General features: G+C 34.1%; 1 protein-coding gene across 1 annotated transcript in view; it reads right to left on the bottom strand.

Moving 5' to 3' along the window:
- LOC107568600 (unconventional myosin-X-like) overlaps positions 1 to 14766 on the bottom strand; it is a 51574-nt gene that overhangs the window by 20608 nt on the left and 16200 nt on the right. Inside the window, exons 11-23 of the mRNA XM_016254567.1 lie at positions 13834 to 14340; positions 10080 to 10188; positions 9899 to 9996; positions 8177 to 8285; positions 7977 to 8093; positions 6538 to 6638; positions 5526 to 5612; positions 4986 to 5051; positions 3687 to 3800; positions 3371 to 3482; positions 3004 to 3047; positions 2734 to 2796; positions 1627 to 1746 (exon numbers count right to left, since the gene is read on the bottom strand). Of these exons, the coding sequence (XP_016110053.1) occupies positions 1627 to 1746; positions 2734 to 2796; positions 3004 to 3047; positions 3371 to 3482; positions 3687 to 3800; positions 4986 to 5051; positions 5526 to 5612; positions 6538 to 6638; positions 7977 to 8093; positions 8177 to 8285; positions 9899 to 9996; positions 10080 to 10188; positions 13834 to 14340 (1647 nt within the window). The remainder of the gene's footprint in view (positions 1 to 1626; positions 1747 to 2733; positions 2797 to 3003; positions 3048 to 3370; positions 3483 to 3686; positions 3801 to 4985; positions 5052 to 5525; positions 5613 to 6537; positions 6639 to 7976; positions 8094 to 8176; positions 8286 to 9898; positions 9997 to 10079; positions 10189 to 13833; positions 14341 to 14766) is intronic.

Below are 14766 nucleotides of genomic sequence, written 5' to 3'. Positions count from 1 at the left end.
CCAAGCTTCAAAAATAGCCAACAATATTATTGTATCAAAAATAGCAAATGTATCATAAAAGCAGTTTATCCAACTTGTGAGCTATATCATAAAAATTAAAATTAACAAAGAGTTGTTGTTTTTTCTATTTGAAAGGAAAACTATTCATTTTCATTTTGAGCTCTTCATTGTCAATAAAGTTAATATTTTAAAGGGGTCCTATTATGCTCTTTTACAAAGTCTTGATTTTGTTTTGGGGGTGTACTAGAACAGGCTCTCATACTAGGTTGTTCGAAAAACACATTATTTTTCACATATTTTACATTATTACACCTCTCTCCTCAGTCTGGCATGAACGGCTCAAATAGTTCCTGTATCAAATAAATATGAAATGTGCCGTGATTGGTTAGCTGGGTGCATTATTACAACACCTCTCTCCCCAGTCTGGCATGAACGGCTCGAATAGTTCCTGTATCAAATGAAGGCCCGTCTTCTGAAATACGAAATGTGCTGTGATTGGTTAGCTGGGCCAGTGTGTGCCGTGATTGGTTAGCTGGGTCAGTGTGTGTTGCGCCTGGTCGGGAAATGTCATGCCCCTAACCATAGTCGCCTGTGAGCTTCAGTGTAAATATTGCATCAAAATCAAATCAATTTGAGCGCGATTTAAACCCGGATGATTGTAACCACTCTAAGTTCATCTGCCTTGGGAAAGCTAGCGTGTCTCCGACATAGTGATAACACTCGTTGCCTTCTCTAGTGCAGCTCAACCAGGTCTCGTCCCATTCGTCGATATTTGTGATATCACAAATCCCGGAAAATATGCATTGCAGTCCAAACGAGTCGTTCGTTGTAGTTTTTGAAAAGTGATTTCTGTTAAATAAAATATCTCCTTTTGAAGTGGACTTTGAACTTTGTAACTTTGCAGATCTTTTTTATGCTCAAACAGCAACATTACAGACCAACTAAAGTTGAAAAAGTGAAAATGCATAATAGGACCACTTTAAACAATAATTCTTATAGGCTGCAAAGTGCATTTCCACAAATTTCCAAGAAGTGTCAGTGTTGCACAGTCTTGTAGTTTTTAACAGCACTGCTTATGTACTGAATGAAACGCTACATTCCATGGCTGTACATCATCTGACCATGTGACTTAATAGCTGTTTGTCTGTAAACATACATGCACAGACAGAGTCAATACGGTCATTTGAGCAGGATGGACACATCTTACAGAGAACAGATGTTTTTCAAGAACATCCATCCATCCAGAACACTTTAGCACCCAATAAGAAGCACCCTATAATTTAGTGGTGGCAAGTTTTACATGAAGAAGAAAAAAACAAAACAAAAGATAAAATCTACAATGCGTTATAGATCTAGCTGCTCCAACAAGATAATCACTTAATATAGTGTTTAGTCCATATTGGCACTTAAACACAAACCCAGCGGCTCCTGTATCATTAGAGGGATTTGGATTGAGCTCCAACGTAACAGCATTAAAAGGCTTGCAGGCTTAAGTACAGCTCACAGAGCTCAGACTCCACCGGAGGGCAGGAAAATCTGAGAACGCATTTGGCTCTGCTGTGGAAAATAAAAGAGGCCCAAAAAGGGCCGAACGCAGCAGAGCTTCACTACAGATGCTGAACCCACCTGATCCATCACTAGTTTACTGTCCAGCTGATCTGGCTGCTTGCTTCGGTTGGGTTTGATGCACCGAACAAAGTGCGGACCGGCCGCAAACATCTTCTCCATGAGGACAGCCAGAGAATGCTGCACGGAAAACAACACACAGACATTTAGGCTGTTAAATAAAGGCAGACAGGGTCAAACACACGAGGGAATGTCAGTGCTTCATCATCATGACAATCACAATGCAAAAGATCTTAAATGATCCAAGAAATAGACTTCACTTTCTGAAAATATAATTTATCTTCATTATGAGGTGAAAGACAGGGAAACCGGTTTCCACCACAGAATAAACAAATACAGGTAATTATTAAATAAAGGTAATTTTATCTCACAATTCTGGAAATTATAATTAGAATTGTGAGATATAAACCCAGAACTGCAAGTGTATATCTCAGGATTCTGACTTTTCTCCTCAGAATTGCTGGTTTATATCTCATGATTCTCTGTTTTTATCTCGGAATTCTGAGTTTATACTTTGCAATTCTAAATGTATATCTTATTTATATTTAAATTATAATCTCACAATTCTGAGTTTATATCTCAGAAATGTACGTTTATATCTCGGAATTCTAAATTTATATCTAATTTATATCTTGGAATTCTATCTCAGAGTTTATGTCTCGGAATTCTGAGTTTAAATCTTTGAATTCTGAGTTTATACTTTGCGATTCTAAAATAATATCTTATTTATATCTAAATTATATCTCACAATTCTGAGTTTATATCTCGGAATTCTGAGCTTATATTTTGCAATTCTAAATGTATATCTTGCAGTTTATAGAAAAACAAAAAGACAGAATTGTGAGAAAAGTGGTCACAATTACCTTTATTCTTGTTATTTATCCTGTGGCGGAAACAAGCTTCCACAGAAATATGACCTGGATATGTTCTTGACAGTTTTTGTGAGATTAATCAATTTAATATTTCTGATACATGCAAAATAGAAATTAATAGATGTACATATTTAAGATGCGCATATTTAGATGCATTGATTCCTTTAATTATAGGATGCATTAAATAAACCAAAACAAAAAACATAACTATGATTTTTTAGAAGCAAAGATTTACCTTGAATTGTGCGCCGACGGACTGCTTCCTGGTTGAGTTAAAGTTGTCATCTGCAACTTGTAACTAAAATTAAAATGCACACAGGATCATGTGGATTAATTATCACTGATCTCAAGGTTAAGAGAGTAATTTGTCATTTATACAGCTATAAATATGTTCAAACACCAGCCTATCAAGGTATCTGGGAAATATCACAACATGTGCTTTAACAGACACTCATAAAGTTAACTGGTATGTCAATAAAAAATTTAAATCTTATATATACAGCACCTTGGCTTTTCGTGGCATTAGTGTGCCTGTTCGGGAAATTGTGGCTGAAAAAAAAAGGAAAAAAAAGCATAAAGCATTAAAAAGCATTATATAACAATAATAATGAATAAATGATCAAGGGGAAACTACAATCAAATGCTTTTGTTTGTTAGCTGAAGTTTAAGTATCTTCACTTATTTATATGATTTTATTTTATTTAAAAAAAAAAATTAATAAAAAATCAGCTATAATAATAATTATAATTATTATTAAGAACAAATACTTTGGGAAAAACATTGTAACAAATTAAAAATAATGCAATATAATACAACATTCATTTTAAAAATAACATACAAAATAACAAATACCATAAAAAACATTTAAAGACCTGCGAACAGAACGCTGAGGAGAGGAGTGACGCTGTTGATGAACAGCTCACGAATGTTGGCTGGTATCGTGTCTCTGTTTTTCTCAAGAAATCCACTTGCATTGTACTGCACCTGAACAGATCACAAAGACACTTCATGCAGGAATAATGCACACATTATGAAGAAAAAAACACCCTTATTAATGAGTCCCCTCTGGGAAAAATGCATAATCATTTAATTATTAACCAGCACAACAATTCCACTGTTGATCTAAATGAAGTCAGTGATCAGGTGAATTGTGAGGTAACAGTGATGACGATGCTTCTGTACACTCACCTTCCCAGCGTAGTGCACAATAGTGAATAGAGGGGTGTGGTTTCGCACAACCTCAAAGTTTGGAGCCGTTTTAAATTTGCTGTTTAACTTGTCAACAAAATCTCGGTCAGTGGCCTGTGGGTGCAGAAATGATTATCACATGCTGTTTGTTATAAATACTGATTTAGCGTATTTGAGATTCACTACTCTCTCACAACAAATGCAGTCACATGACTGTAAACAAACGTTACATAGTCCACGTTTAATGTTAACTCCACCGTAACTCCACAGAACAGACAGAGAGTATTGACTCTGAGACTCTGAAACTGTTGCTTAGCTTTAATTCAATGGCTGTTAAAATATAATTGTTCCTGGTTCAATACAAGTTGAGCTTTACGTGAGCTGTTGATCATCACAGAATGCATTTTCATCTTTCAGTTACAAAAACAAGACGCAGCATTTAAAGCTGCAATAAATGCTGCATTTAAAATGAGAAGCTATAAATAAAAATGCAAATTATAAAAAGGTAAATTATAAATAAAAATGAAATATAAATTTAAAGCGACTGCAATACTTAAAAATATATATCATTTAAATTATTACATTTTTTTCAAGTGTACAAATATGGAGGATTACCACAGAAAATAATGTTTTTTTGTCCTTCAGTTTGTAAAATGCAAAAAGAAAAAAAGAGAGAGAAAAAAAAAAAAAAAGTGCAGTAAAAAAATTACTGCATTTACAGTAATACATGCTGGAGGGTTTAATTTTGCAAAAGCAATTATATAAATTTAATTATAAATAATAATAAGTATTTTAAAATATAATTTTAAAGAGACTGCAATACTTAAAAAAAACAAAAAAACAACTTAATTTAAATTATTACAGTTTTTGAGGTGTACAAATATGTCCAATATAACAAAAACACAGTATTTTTAATGCAGCCCAATGGAGATGATCACATCCATCCGTTTGTAAAATAAACGTATTATTGTAAAAGCAGGGTTTTTTTATGAGGCATAACAATTATGTAAATAATAAATACAAAATATCAATAAGAAATGTCATGTATTTTAAATAAAATTTTAAAGAGTTGCAATACTTAAAGAAAATTGATATATTAAATTATAAAATGTTTCGGTGTATAAATATCAGTTAAATGCACTAAAAAAAAATCATCAGTTAAATGCATAAACGTAAATGCTGTAAGACAAAAAAAAATTGTTGTTTGCATTTGTACAAATAAATGTAATTTTGGCCCTATGGAGGACTTGGCACCATGTTTTCTATTGTGTCTCAGGGTTTAGCAAGCAACCAGTGTACCTGAGGGAAGGCACTCTGCTCATCCAGCAGTGAGAGAATCCCGATGGGTTTGGTGAGGAACAGGTCCTGAAACAGAGGAACAAACCTGGCATGGGTGAAAGAGTTTTCCATGCTGACAAGCTAAACAGGCCTCAGATCCATGTTACACTACAGGATACGAAGCTGAATGTTATATGAACGTCACATGCACCTTTCCAAACAGGCAGCTGCTGAATACCCATAATTACAGGGCAGAGCTTGCATTTACAGAGCAGGAATCTCACGTGAGAATGAAAACAAGCTTCAGGTTTCTTTAAGCTTCCCATTCAGCAGCGCGCCGAAGGATTTAGGTCAGAAAACATGCAGAAATTTGAGAGATTCTCAAAGCTACGCGTCTTGCTTTGTCAGCACTTCCTGTGTTTGGGATTTACCACACGGCCGTCTGCCAAACGCAGAGCTCGGGGTTATTTTTGGAGTCAGAGGGAACGAAAATGGGGGGGGGAAAAAAGAGTTGGAAAAAGTGCACAATAATCACAGAGGGTGAAAACGGTTTTGACGTACCAGTATGGGTTTGTTGTCCTTGAAGCTTATGGTCTCCCATGTGATGCCTTCCTCTTTATATTCTTTCTGTTCCATCAGAAAAATGTGCTGGAGGGAAACGACATGGAAAATGTGATTATTACATTCATTGAGTGGCAAATAATGTCCTGTTGAAATAACTGCCTGTGACTGTGATCGAATGTGGCATTTAATGGTTCCTAACATCTGCTGCCTTGGGTTTTCTTCAAGACTTTATTTGAAATAAAGTTAAATGACCGATTCTTTTTACAACCCCAAAAAGGAAAAAGTTGGGACGTTCTGTAAAAAGCAATGAAATCAAGAATCTGTGATTTGTTCATTCTCTTTAGCTCTTATTTAACTGACAAAAGTACAAAGAAAAGATTTCACTTTGTAAAAATAAACACATTTTATTTTGATGGCTGCAACACACTCCCAAAAAGTTGGGACAGATGCATGTTTAACACCGTCACATCAACTGTCCTTTTAATTACAATGTTTAATCATTTGGGAAGTGAGGATACTAATTATTAAAGTTTTGCAAGCAAAATTATTGCCCAATCTCTCTTGATAAAAGACTTCAGATGCTCAGCAGTCTGTGCTCGTCGTTGTTTGATTCTCCTTTTCACGATAGATTCATATATTTAATAGATTCATTTTGCAAAGAGAAAAAAAAAACTAGGCAGGACATTCTGGACAGTTTAAATTTGCTAAGGCAATTATATAAATTATAAATATAATTTTTTTATTAAAAATAAGTATTTTTAAATATCATTTTAAAGAGATTGTAATATTTACAATTTTAATAGATTTAAATTATTAAACTTTTAGGTGTACAAACATGCAATATATCCAAAAAAGCCTAATATTTTTAATGCAGCCCCATGGAGGATTACCACTGATGCAATTTATTTGTTGGCCTTTTTACGACAGTTAAAACGGAGACTTGAATCAAACTTTGTATGTTTTTCTATACAAATACCAAACTCATAACGAAGCACTATGAAGGACTTACATGGTTGAAGAAATACTGGAGCTGTTCGTTAGCCAGATTAATGCAGAGCTGCTCAAATCGGTTCACAGTAAAGTTTTCAAAACCAAAGATGTCAAGGATTCCTGTGAAAATAGAAAGTAAATAATAATTGTACAAAATAGGAAGAATTTTCTATCCAGTTTCAGAGAAATGGATGTTAGTTAAGATTTTAATAGCAGCTAAGGCTATTGTCATTGCAAGAACAGTGCTGCACAGAGTTAATTATCTACCATTTACTCAGGAGTAAAGTAAAATAAAATAAAATAAAATGGATGGAAAAATAAAAATGCAATGATCCAGCTGACAAAGATGGCATTTAACAATCAGCCAGAAAGTATTCAGCAGTTACAGGTTAGTTACATTCAGTCTGATAAATGGGAAAAAATGCAGGAAAACTGTAATATCGGCACTAAACATTGGGTAAAGTGTTATTTTGTATTGTCAAGGTTAAGGGATCGCTCATGGTGGAAAACTGGAGGTATTCACTTGTGATAGGTTGATAAATCTGCAAATATTTCACCATTATGAGATTATTATTTTAAACGTTATTTGTCAGTTCTAAAATCTAACGACAGACTTATCAACGGATGAAGATGAAAAGATGAAACGGATGAAAAAAAAAATCGTAATTTAGATTAATTATTTATAATAATTTGCAGTATGTCAGCCATTGAAAAAACTGTACTGTTAAGCCAGTGTTATTTTATTATTATTTTTGTGACCCTGGACCATTAAAACCAGTCATAAGGGTAAATTAGTCAAAATTGAGATTTATACATCACATGAAATCTGAAAATAATAAGATTTCCATTGATGTATGGTTTGTTATGATAGGGCAATATTTGGCCGAGATACAACTATTTGAAAATCTGGAATCTGAGGGTGCAAAAAAATCTAAATATTGAGAAAATAATTTTTAAAGTTGTCCAAATGAAGTCCTTAGCAATTCATATTACTAATCAAAAATTAAGTTTTGATATATTTACGGTAGGAAATGTACAAAATATCTTCATGGAACATGATCTTTATTTAATATCCTAATGATTTTTGGCATAAGAGAAAAATCTATAATTTTGACCCATACAATGTATTTTTGGCTATTGCTACAAATATCCCCCAGCGACTTGACTTACTGCTTTTGTGCTCCAGGGTCACATTTATATACTATTATAGTTTTTAATAATATTTTGAATTAGATTTCATTTTTTATATTTTCAGTTTTCATTTTAATTTTACTTAAAGTTTTAGCAATTTTGTTATGCGCTTTTGTCATTTTTATTATTTTTTTATATTATTTATTTTTATTTTAGTTTGAGTCATTTTAGCACTTTAAAGTTTTTCATCTAATATTTGTGTTTTATTTTATTTCAGCCTTATTTCAGATAAAAGGAGACAAATTTTTCAGTCACAGCATTACTTACCGATTTCATTGAGCTCTACGTCACAGTCTACTTTAGGAGCGAGCAGTTCGTTGATTTTACTGACGATCCATCCGAACACACGACCATAGGCCACTTTAGCGATGGAGTCTCTGGCGTCTGAATGAACATATAAAACACACCGTGATCGATATGAAGGGTGTCAGACGCACTAGTGACTTCGATGTGAAACTGTGCCGCACCTTCAGCCTGCTGCTGGTTGTGGAGTCGCTGGATGGCCTCTCCTCGCGTCACTGATGTGGTGCACGTGAGACTCTTCAGTAAATCCTCTTCCTGAACGCCAAACTGACCCTGCTTACAGAAACACACACACACACACACACACACATTTGTTTCGCCACATGTTCCACATGTTTTTACCAAGAAGAATGCATCTCTTCTAGGGCTGCACGAAATAATCAAAATAAACTTGAAATCGTAATTTGGCTTAGTGCAATTATCAAATCACAAAGGCTGCAATTGAATTAAATAAAAATATGTGCTGTATGTTTTAGTGTGAAGAGCTGTGTTCATTTACATGTGAGCAGCTCATTTTCACTTGGTCGCTTTAACATGCATTTGAAAACACAACCATTTTCCCAAATATGTAATGAAAAGAGCGTAAAAACAACAACAAAAAAAAGCTTTAAAGGGATAGTTCACCCAAAAATTAAAATCCTGTCATTAATTACTCACTCGCCCTCATATCATTCCAAACCCGCAAGACCTTCGTTCATCTTCGGAACACAAATCAAGATATTTCTGATGCATTCCGAGAGATAATACTGTACTAAAATTAAAAGTCGTATCCGTTAACATTAGTTAATGTACTGTGAACTAACATGTATGTGAACAATTTTATTAACTAATATTAATAAAGGTTAATAATTTTGTAAAAATATATTAATACATTAATGTTAACAAATGAAACCTTATTGTAAAGTTTTACAATAATAATATTTATTATTATCATTATTATTATTAAATAATATTACTTCTAATTAAAAACAAAAATTATTTACAAACAAAATAAGCAATATTACCATGTATGAAAATATAATATGAATAAAATGCATGAAATACATTCATAAAATAATAATAATAACAATAATGTAATATTTCACTGAAAAATAAATAAAAATGAGCCGAGTATTATTATTATTATTATTATTTTATAGCCATATTGAAATAGTCCCATAATTCTGGCCTAATTGTGCAGCCCTACCAGGGCTCGACAGTGCGACCATTTCAGTCGCATTTGCGACTGAAAACTACTGCGTGCGACTATGAAATTTATTTTAGGAGCACCAGTGCGACTGACCCGATCATCATCATACTTGTGATTGCGCTCAGTGAAGCTTCAAAGCTTTCTACGTGTTTTTGCAGCGTCGAGTAATGTATCACAGACATATCTCACCAATCCTTCATAAGCAAAGTGTAGACAGGGTGTAAATAAGAGATTCATCACACAGTGTAGAGAGCTTCGTTGATTATAAATGTGAGCTCGCGATGAACTAAGATGATGAGTGACAGCTTTGAATGATTTTTAAGGGAGTTTGTAAATGTGATAACTGATTTAATACAATACAATTAAATATCCCCCAGCGACTTGACTTACTGCTTTTGTGCTCCAGGGTCACATTTATATACTATTATAGTTTTTAATAATATTTTGAATTAGATTTCATTTTTTATATTTTCAGTTTTCATTTTAATTTTACTTAAAGTTTTAGCAATTTTGTTATGCGCTTTTGTCATTTTTATTATTTTTTTATATTATTTATTTTTATTTTAGTTTGAGTCATTTTAGCACTTTAAAGTTTTTCATCTAATATTTGTGTTTTATTTTATTTCAGCCTTATTTCAGATAAAAGGAGACAAATTTTTCAGTCACAGCATTACTTACCGATTTCATTGAGCTCTACGTCACAGTCTACTTTAGGAGCGAGCAGTTCGTTGATTTTACTGACGATCCATCCGAACACACGACCATAGGCCACTTTAGCGATGGAGTCTCTGGCGTCTGAATGAACATATAAAACACACCGTGATCGATATGAAGGGTGTCAGACGCACTAGTGACTTCGATGTGAAACTGTGCCGCACCTTCAGCCTGCTGCTGGTTGTGGAGTCGCTGGATGGCCTCTCCTCGCGTCACTGATGTGGTGCACGTGAGACTCTTCAGTAAATCCTCTTCCTGAACGCCAAACTGACCCTGCTTACAGAAACACACACACACACACACACACACAATTGTTTCGCCACATGTTCCACATGTTTTTACCAAGAAGAATGCATCTCTTCTAGGGCTGCACGAAATAATCAAAATAAACTTGAAATCGTAATTTGGCTTAGTGCAATTATCAAATCACAAAGGCTGCAATTGAATTAAATAAAAATATGTGCTGTATGTTTTAGTGTGAAGAGCTGTGTTCATTTACATGTGAGCAGCTCATTTTCACTTGGTCGCTTTAACATGCATTTGAAAACACAACCATTTTCCCAAATATGTAATGAAAAGAGCGTAAAAACAACAACAAAAAAAAGCTTTAAAGGGATAGTTCACCCAAAAATTAAAATCCTGTCATTAATTACTCACTCGCCCTCATATCATTCCAAACCCGCAAGACCTTCGTTCATCTTCGGAACACAAATCAAGATATTTCTGATGCATTCCGAGAGATAATACTGTACTAAAATTAAAAGTCGTATCCGTTAACATTAGTTAATGTACTGTGAACTAACATGTATGTGAACAATTTTATTAACTAATATTAATAAAGGTTAATAATTTTGTAAAAATATATTAATACATTAATGTTAACAAATGAAACCTTATTGTAAAGTTTTACAATAATAATATTTATTATTATCATTATTATTATTAAATAATATTACTTCTAATTAAAAACAAAAATTATTTACAAACAAAATAAGCAATATTACCATGTATGAAAATATAATATGAATAAAATGCATGAAATACATTCATAAAATAATAATAATAACAATAATGTAATATTTCACTGAAAAATAAATAAAAATGAGCCGAGTATTATTATTATTATTATTATTTTATAGCCATATTGAAATAGTCCCATAATTCTGGCCTAATTGTGCAGCCCTACAAACAAGCACAGAAAACCTGGGATTTCCATAATCGCATATTAAATTGTTTTAATCAGGAAAAAGAAAAAAAAATTCCCTCGAAATCGTCCAGCCCTAGTCTCTCCCAAAACTTCTCCTGAGGTTAGTGTCAAGATTCTTTGTAAGGAATGAATTGTGCTACAAAAAAAACAAGAAAAATAACAGACAAAAGAAACAGACCCTGCCATGTCAAAAAGAACAATGACTAGCCAAATGTGACCAAGACGTAAATGTCACTCAGGAAAGGTCAAGCTAATTTGTGCGTTTAGATTCTGGAGGCCGTTTGTGGACACGTATACATTGGTACAACAAAAGACACATCGAAGCTAATGTGTCCAATCCGGTCCATAAGTTAAAGTCCACCGCAGTAGATTTGATATACGGAAATCCTCATGCGTTAGGTACTACTATTACCTTCCCCATACGTGTAAGATGACCTAATAGAGTCTAAACATAGGCACTTCTGGGCTTTCTGTGCACTCTGTGTCTTATCGTAAAAGGCCAGATGTAGGCGGAACCACACCTCCTTCAGTTTGCCCTTAAAAGAGTTTCTTTGTGTGCACACAGGCCATAATTCACCTGATTAAACAGCAGGCCGCTCTGGGCTAACATTCATCTCCTCCCTGGTGTATGTGTGGGCTTTCTAATCCAAAAGTCACTATTACTGCTGCTCGTGGTTTGGTGTTAGTGATGTGAACAAGCCTCTAGCAATAAGTATTAGTTCAGTTTGTGTCATCCAGCAGAGCTCCTCAAATGAGTGTCATTAAGGAGACGTGTGATGTTACGCCTGATCAAATGCACCATTTTCACCTGCTCGACCAGAAAACAAATGTGACCCTGGAGCACAAAACTTGTCTTAAGTCGCTGGGGTATATTTGTAGCAATAGCCAGCAATACATTGTATGGGTCACAATTATCGATTTTTCTTTCATGCCAAAAATCATCAGGATATTAAGTAAAGATCATGTTATTCAAGGTATTCTGAAAATGTTCTACTGTAAATATAACAAAACTTAATTTTTGATTAGTAATATGCATTGCTAAGAACTTAATTTGGACAACTTTAAAAGGCGATTTTCTCAGTATTTAGATTTTTTGTTGCATCTCGGCCAAATATTGTCCTATCATAACAAACCATACATCAATGGAAAGCTTCTTTATTCAGCTTTCAGATGTATAAATCTCAATTTAAAAAAATTGACCCTTATGGCTGGTTTTGTGGTCCAGGGTCACATATTTGCAATTTATATCCAATGAAATATTTCAATCAAACTAAAATTTTCATGAGAAAAATTATAACAGCAAAATTTGGCCAACATTTTTGTTTATACATTAATAAGACTACAATACCAAAAATAATAATTAGGGCTGGACGATTAATCGAAAATAAATCGAAACAGAAATTAAGAACTTCTAACCAACATAATTTTCTCATGTCGGTTATTTTGTTTTTTAAATCCTGTTAATACTTTCCCCTTAAAAACATACTACCGCGTGTAGTGGTCAGCACTATACACTCGCGTGTTTTGCTGCGTCTTGTACGTGAGTGGTGCGTAATAATTTAAACTTTTACACGCAGCGCCGCTCATCAAAGTCAGTTCCAAAACAGTGGACCAATCAGAAGACCTCGGAGGTGGGGCAAGCATTGTGAGCTTTTGTTTACAGTAGCAGGTTAGCATGGCAACTTTTGTATTTGACAGCAACCTGGCGGAGTGGAGATTCTGCGCTGTGCTTTTAAAAAAAACATTCCTGAGCACTGCATCTCGCAGTTTTAGACACAAAGATGTGTGCTATACTTGCGCATATAGCGTGACAGGACAAGATCACTGAGATGCTGCCCTGCTCTTTCTCTTAATCAGCAGTTTTATTTACATTCATTATTTAAAACATTTGTTTACAGGAGATGCAAGTTATTATTTTCTACTTTTCACATTGCATTATTTAAAATGTATTTTGTTTGCAAGAGATGCTGGTTATTTTCTACTTTTGACATGGCAATATTCTTTTTTTTTTTTTGCAAAAAATGAAAGTTATTTTCTTTTCTTTTTAGGAAACTTGCTTTTTACAATAAAACTGAAATGTGATTTTTTTTCATAAGACATCTTCATTTCAAGCAGTGCTTTGATTTCAATTGTTCAAAATATTCAACAGATAACTATAAATAGTTTATTTTCTTAAATTATTTTAAAATCACAAAGATAAGAAATGCACTTTTTCATTAGAAAAAAATATTCCACCTTTACTAGTTGAGTATATTTACAGTGCAAACCTTTAATGAACTAGGAGGGCAAAAAAAAAAAAAATCGTTCAATAAACGTAATCGAGGTAATGTATTCAATTAATCAAGGTTTTGATTTTAGATCGCCCAGCCCTAATAATATTTATTACTATCATTACTATTTTAAATATAACAATTATTATTATTATTATAAAAAATATTCAACAAAAAGAAATATCACTATTGTAGTATTTTGCTGTAAAATAAAAATAATATAACATACATTTTATTTTACAGTACAACAATACTAATATTTATGGCTGTCCTAAATTCAAATTTTTATTTAAAAATTTGGCCAGCATTTATTGTGATTATATATCAAAGACAATAATAATAATTATTATTATTATAATTTTATTTTTACATCTTGAGATTCTCTCGGTTATCATCCGGGACTCAACCAGAGTCCTTGGGAGTTCCTCTCTAAGAGAGTACTTTTCGTAGGATGTGAGTGGTCCCACAAAGCCCAATCTTCTGAGCTTCAAAGGCACTTGGCTTCCCAGGGATCTGATCCAGATATCGGTGGAAACCTTTCTTAATGCATCCCAGGGCTCCTATTACTACTGGCACTATCTGTGTTCTCGTGTTCCAGGATCTGCTGATGTCAATTCCCAGGCTCTTGTACTTGAGCTTGTCGTTCTCTTTCTCCACTACATTGTGGTCTACTGGTATCGTGACGTCAATGAGCAAACACATAGGGATCTGATCCAGATATCGGTGGAAACCTTTCTTAATGCATCCCAGGGCTCCTATTACTACTGGCACTATCTGTGTTCTCGTGTTCCAGGATCTGCTGATGTCAATTCCCAGGCTCTTGTACTTGAGCTTGTCGTTCTCTTTCTCCACTACATTGTGGTCTACTGGTATCGTGACGTCAATGAGCAAACACATCTTGTCCTTCTTGTTATGGACAATGATGTCCGGGCGGTTTGCACTGATGGTCTAGTCAGTAAACACACCCTTGTCCCACATGATGGTACATTCGTCGGTGTATACAACTGGTTGTGGGACATTCTCATACCACTTGTCAGGCACTTCAACACCAAGTTCTTTGCAAATTGTCTAATGGATATAGCTTGCAAGCAAGTGTGGAGCAACCGGAAATTATATGACTGACTGTTTCCTCAGTTACTCCACACATTCTACATCTACTGTCGACCTGCAGGTTGAGGATCTTGCATTGGTGGTACCTGGTGTTAAAGGGTTAGTTCACCCAAAAATTAGCCCTTGAATTACTCACCCTCAAGGCATCCTAGGTGTATATGACTTTCTTTTTTCAGACAAATCCAATCGGAGTTATATAAAAAAAAATTGTCTTTGATCTTCCAAGCTGTTTAATGGCAGTCAGCGGGTGTTGCAGTGCATCAG

This window comes from Sinocyclocheilus grahami, unplaced genomic scaffold (genome assembly GCF_001515645.1).
Source record: "Sinocyclocheilus grahami isolate Dianchi unplaced genomic scaffold, SAMN03320097.WGS_v1.1 scaffold1261.1, whole genome shotgun sequence".
In the NCBI taxonomy this organism is placed as follows: Eukaryota; Metazoa; Chordata; class Actinopteri; order Cypriniformes; family Cyprinidae; genus Sinocyclocheilus; species Sinocyclocheilus grahami.
Note: the sequence above shows the minus strand (reverse complement) of the source record. Positions and strands in the feature narration are given on the sequence as shown.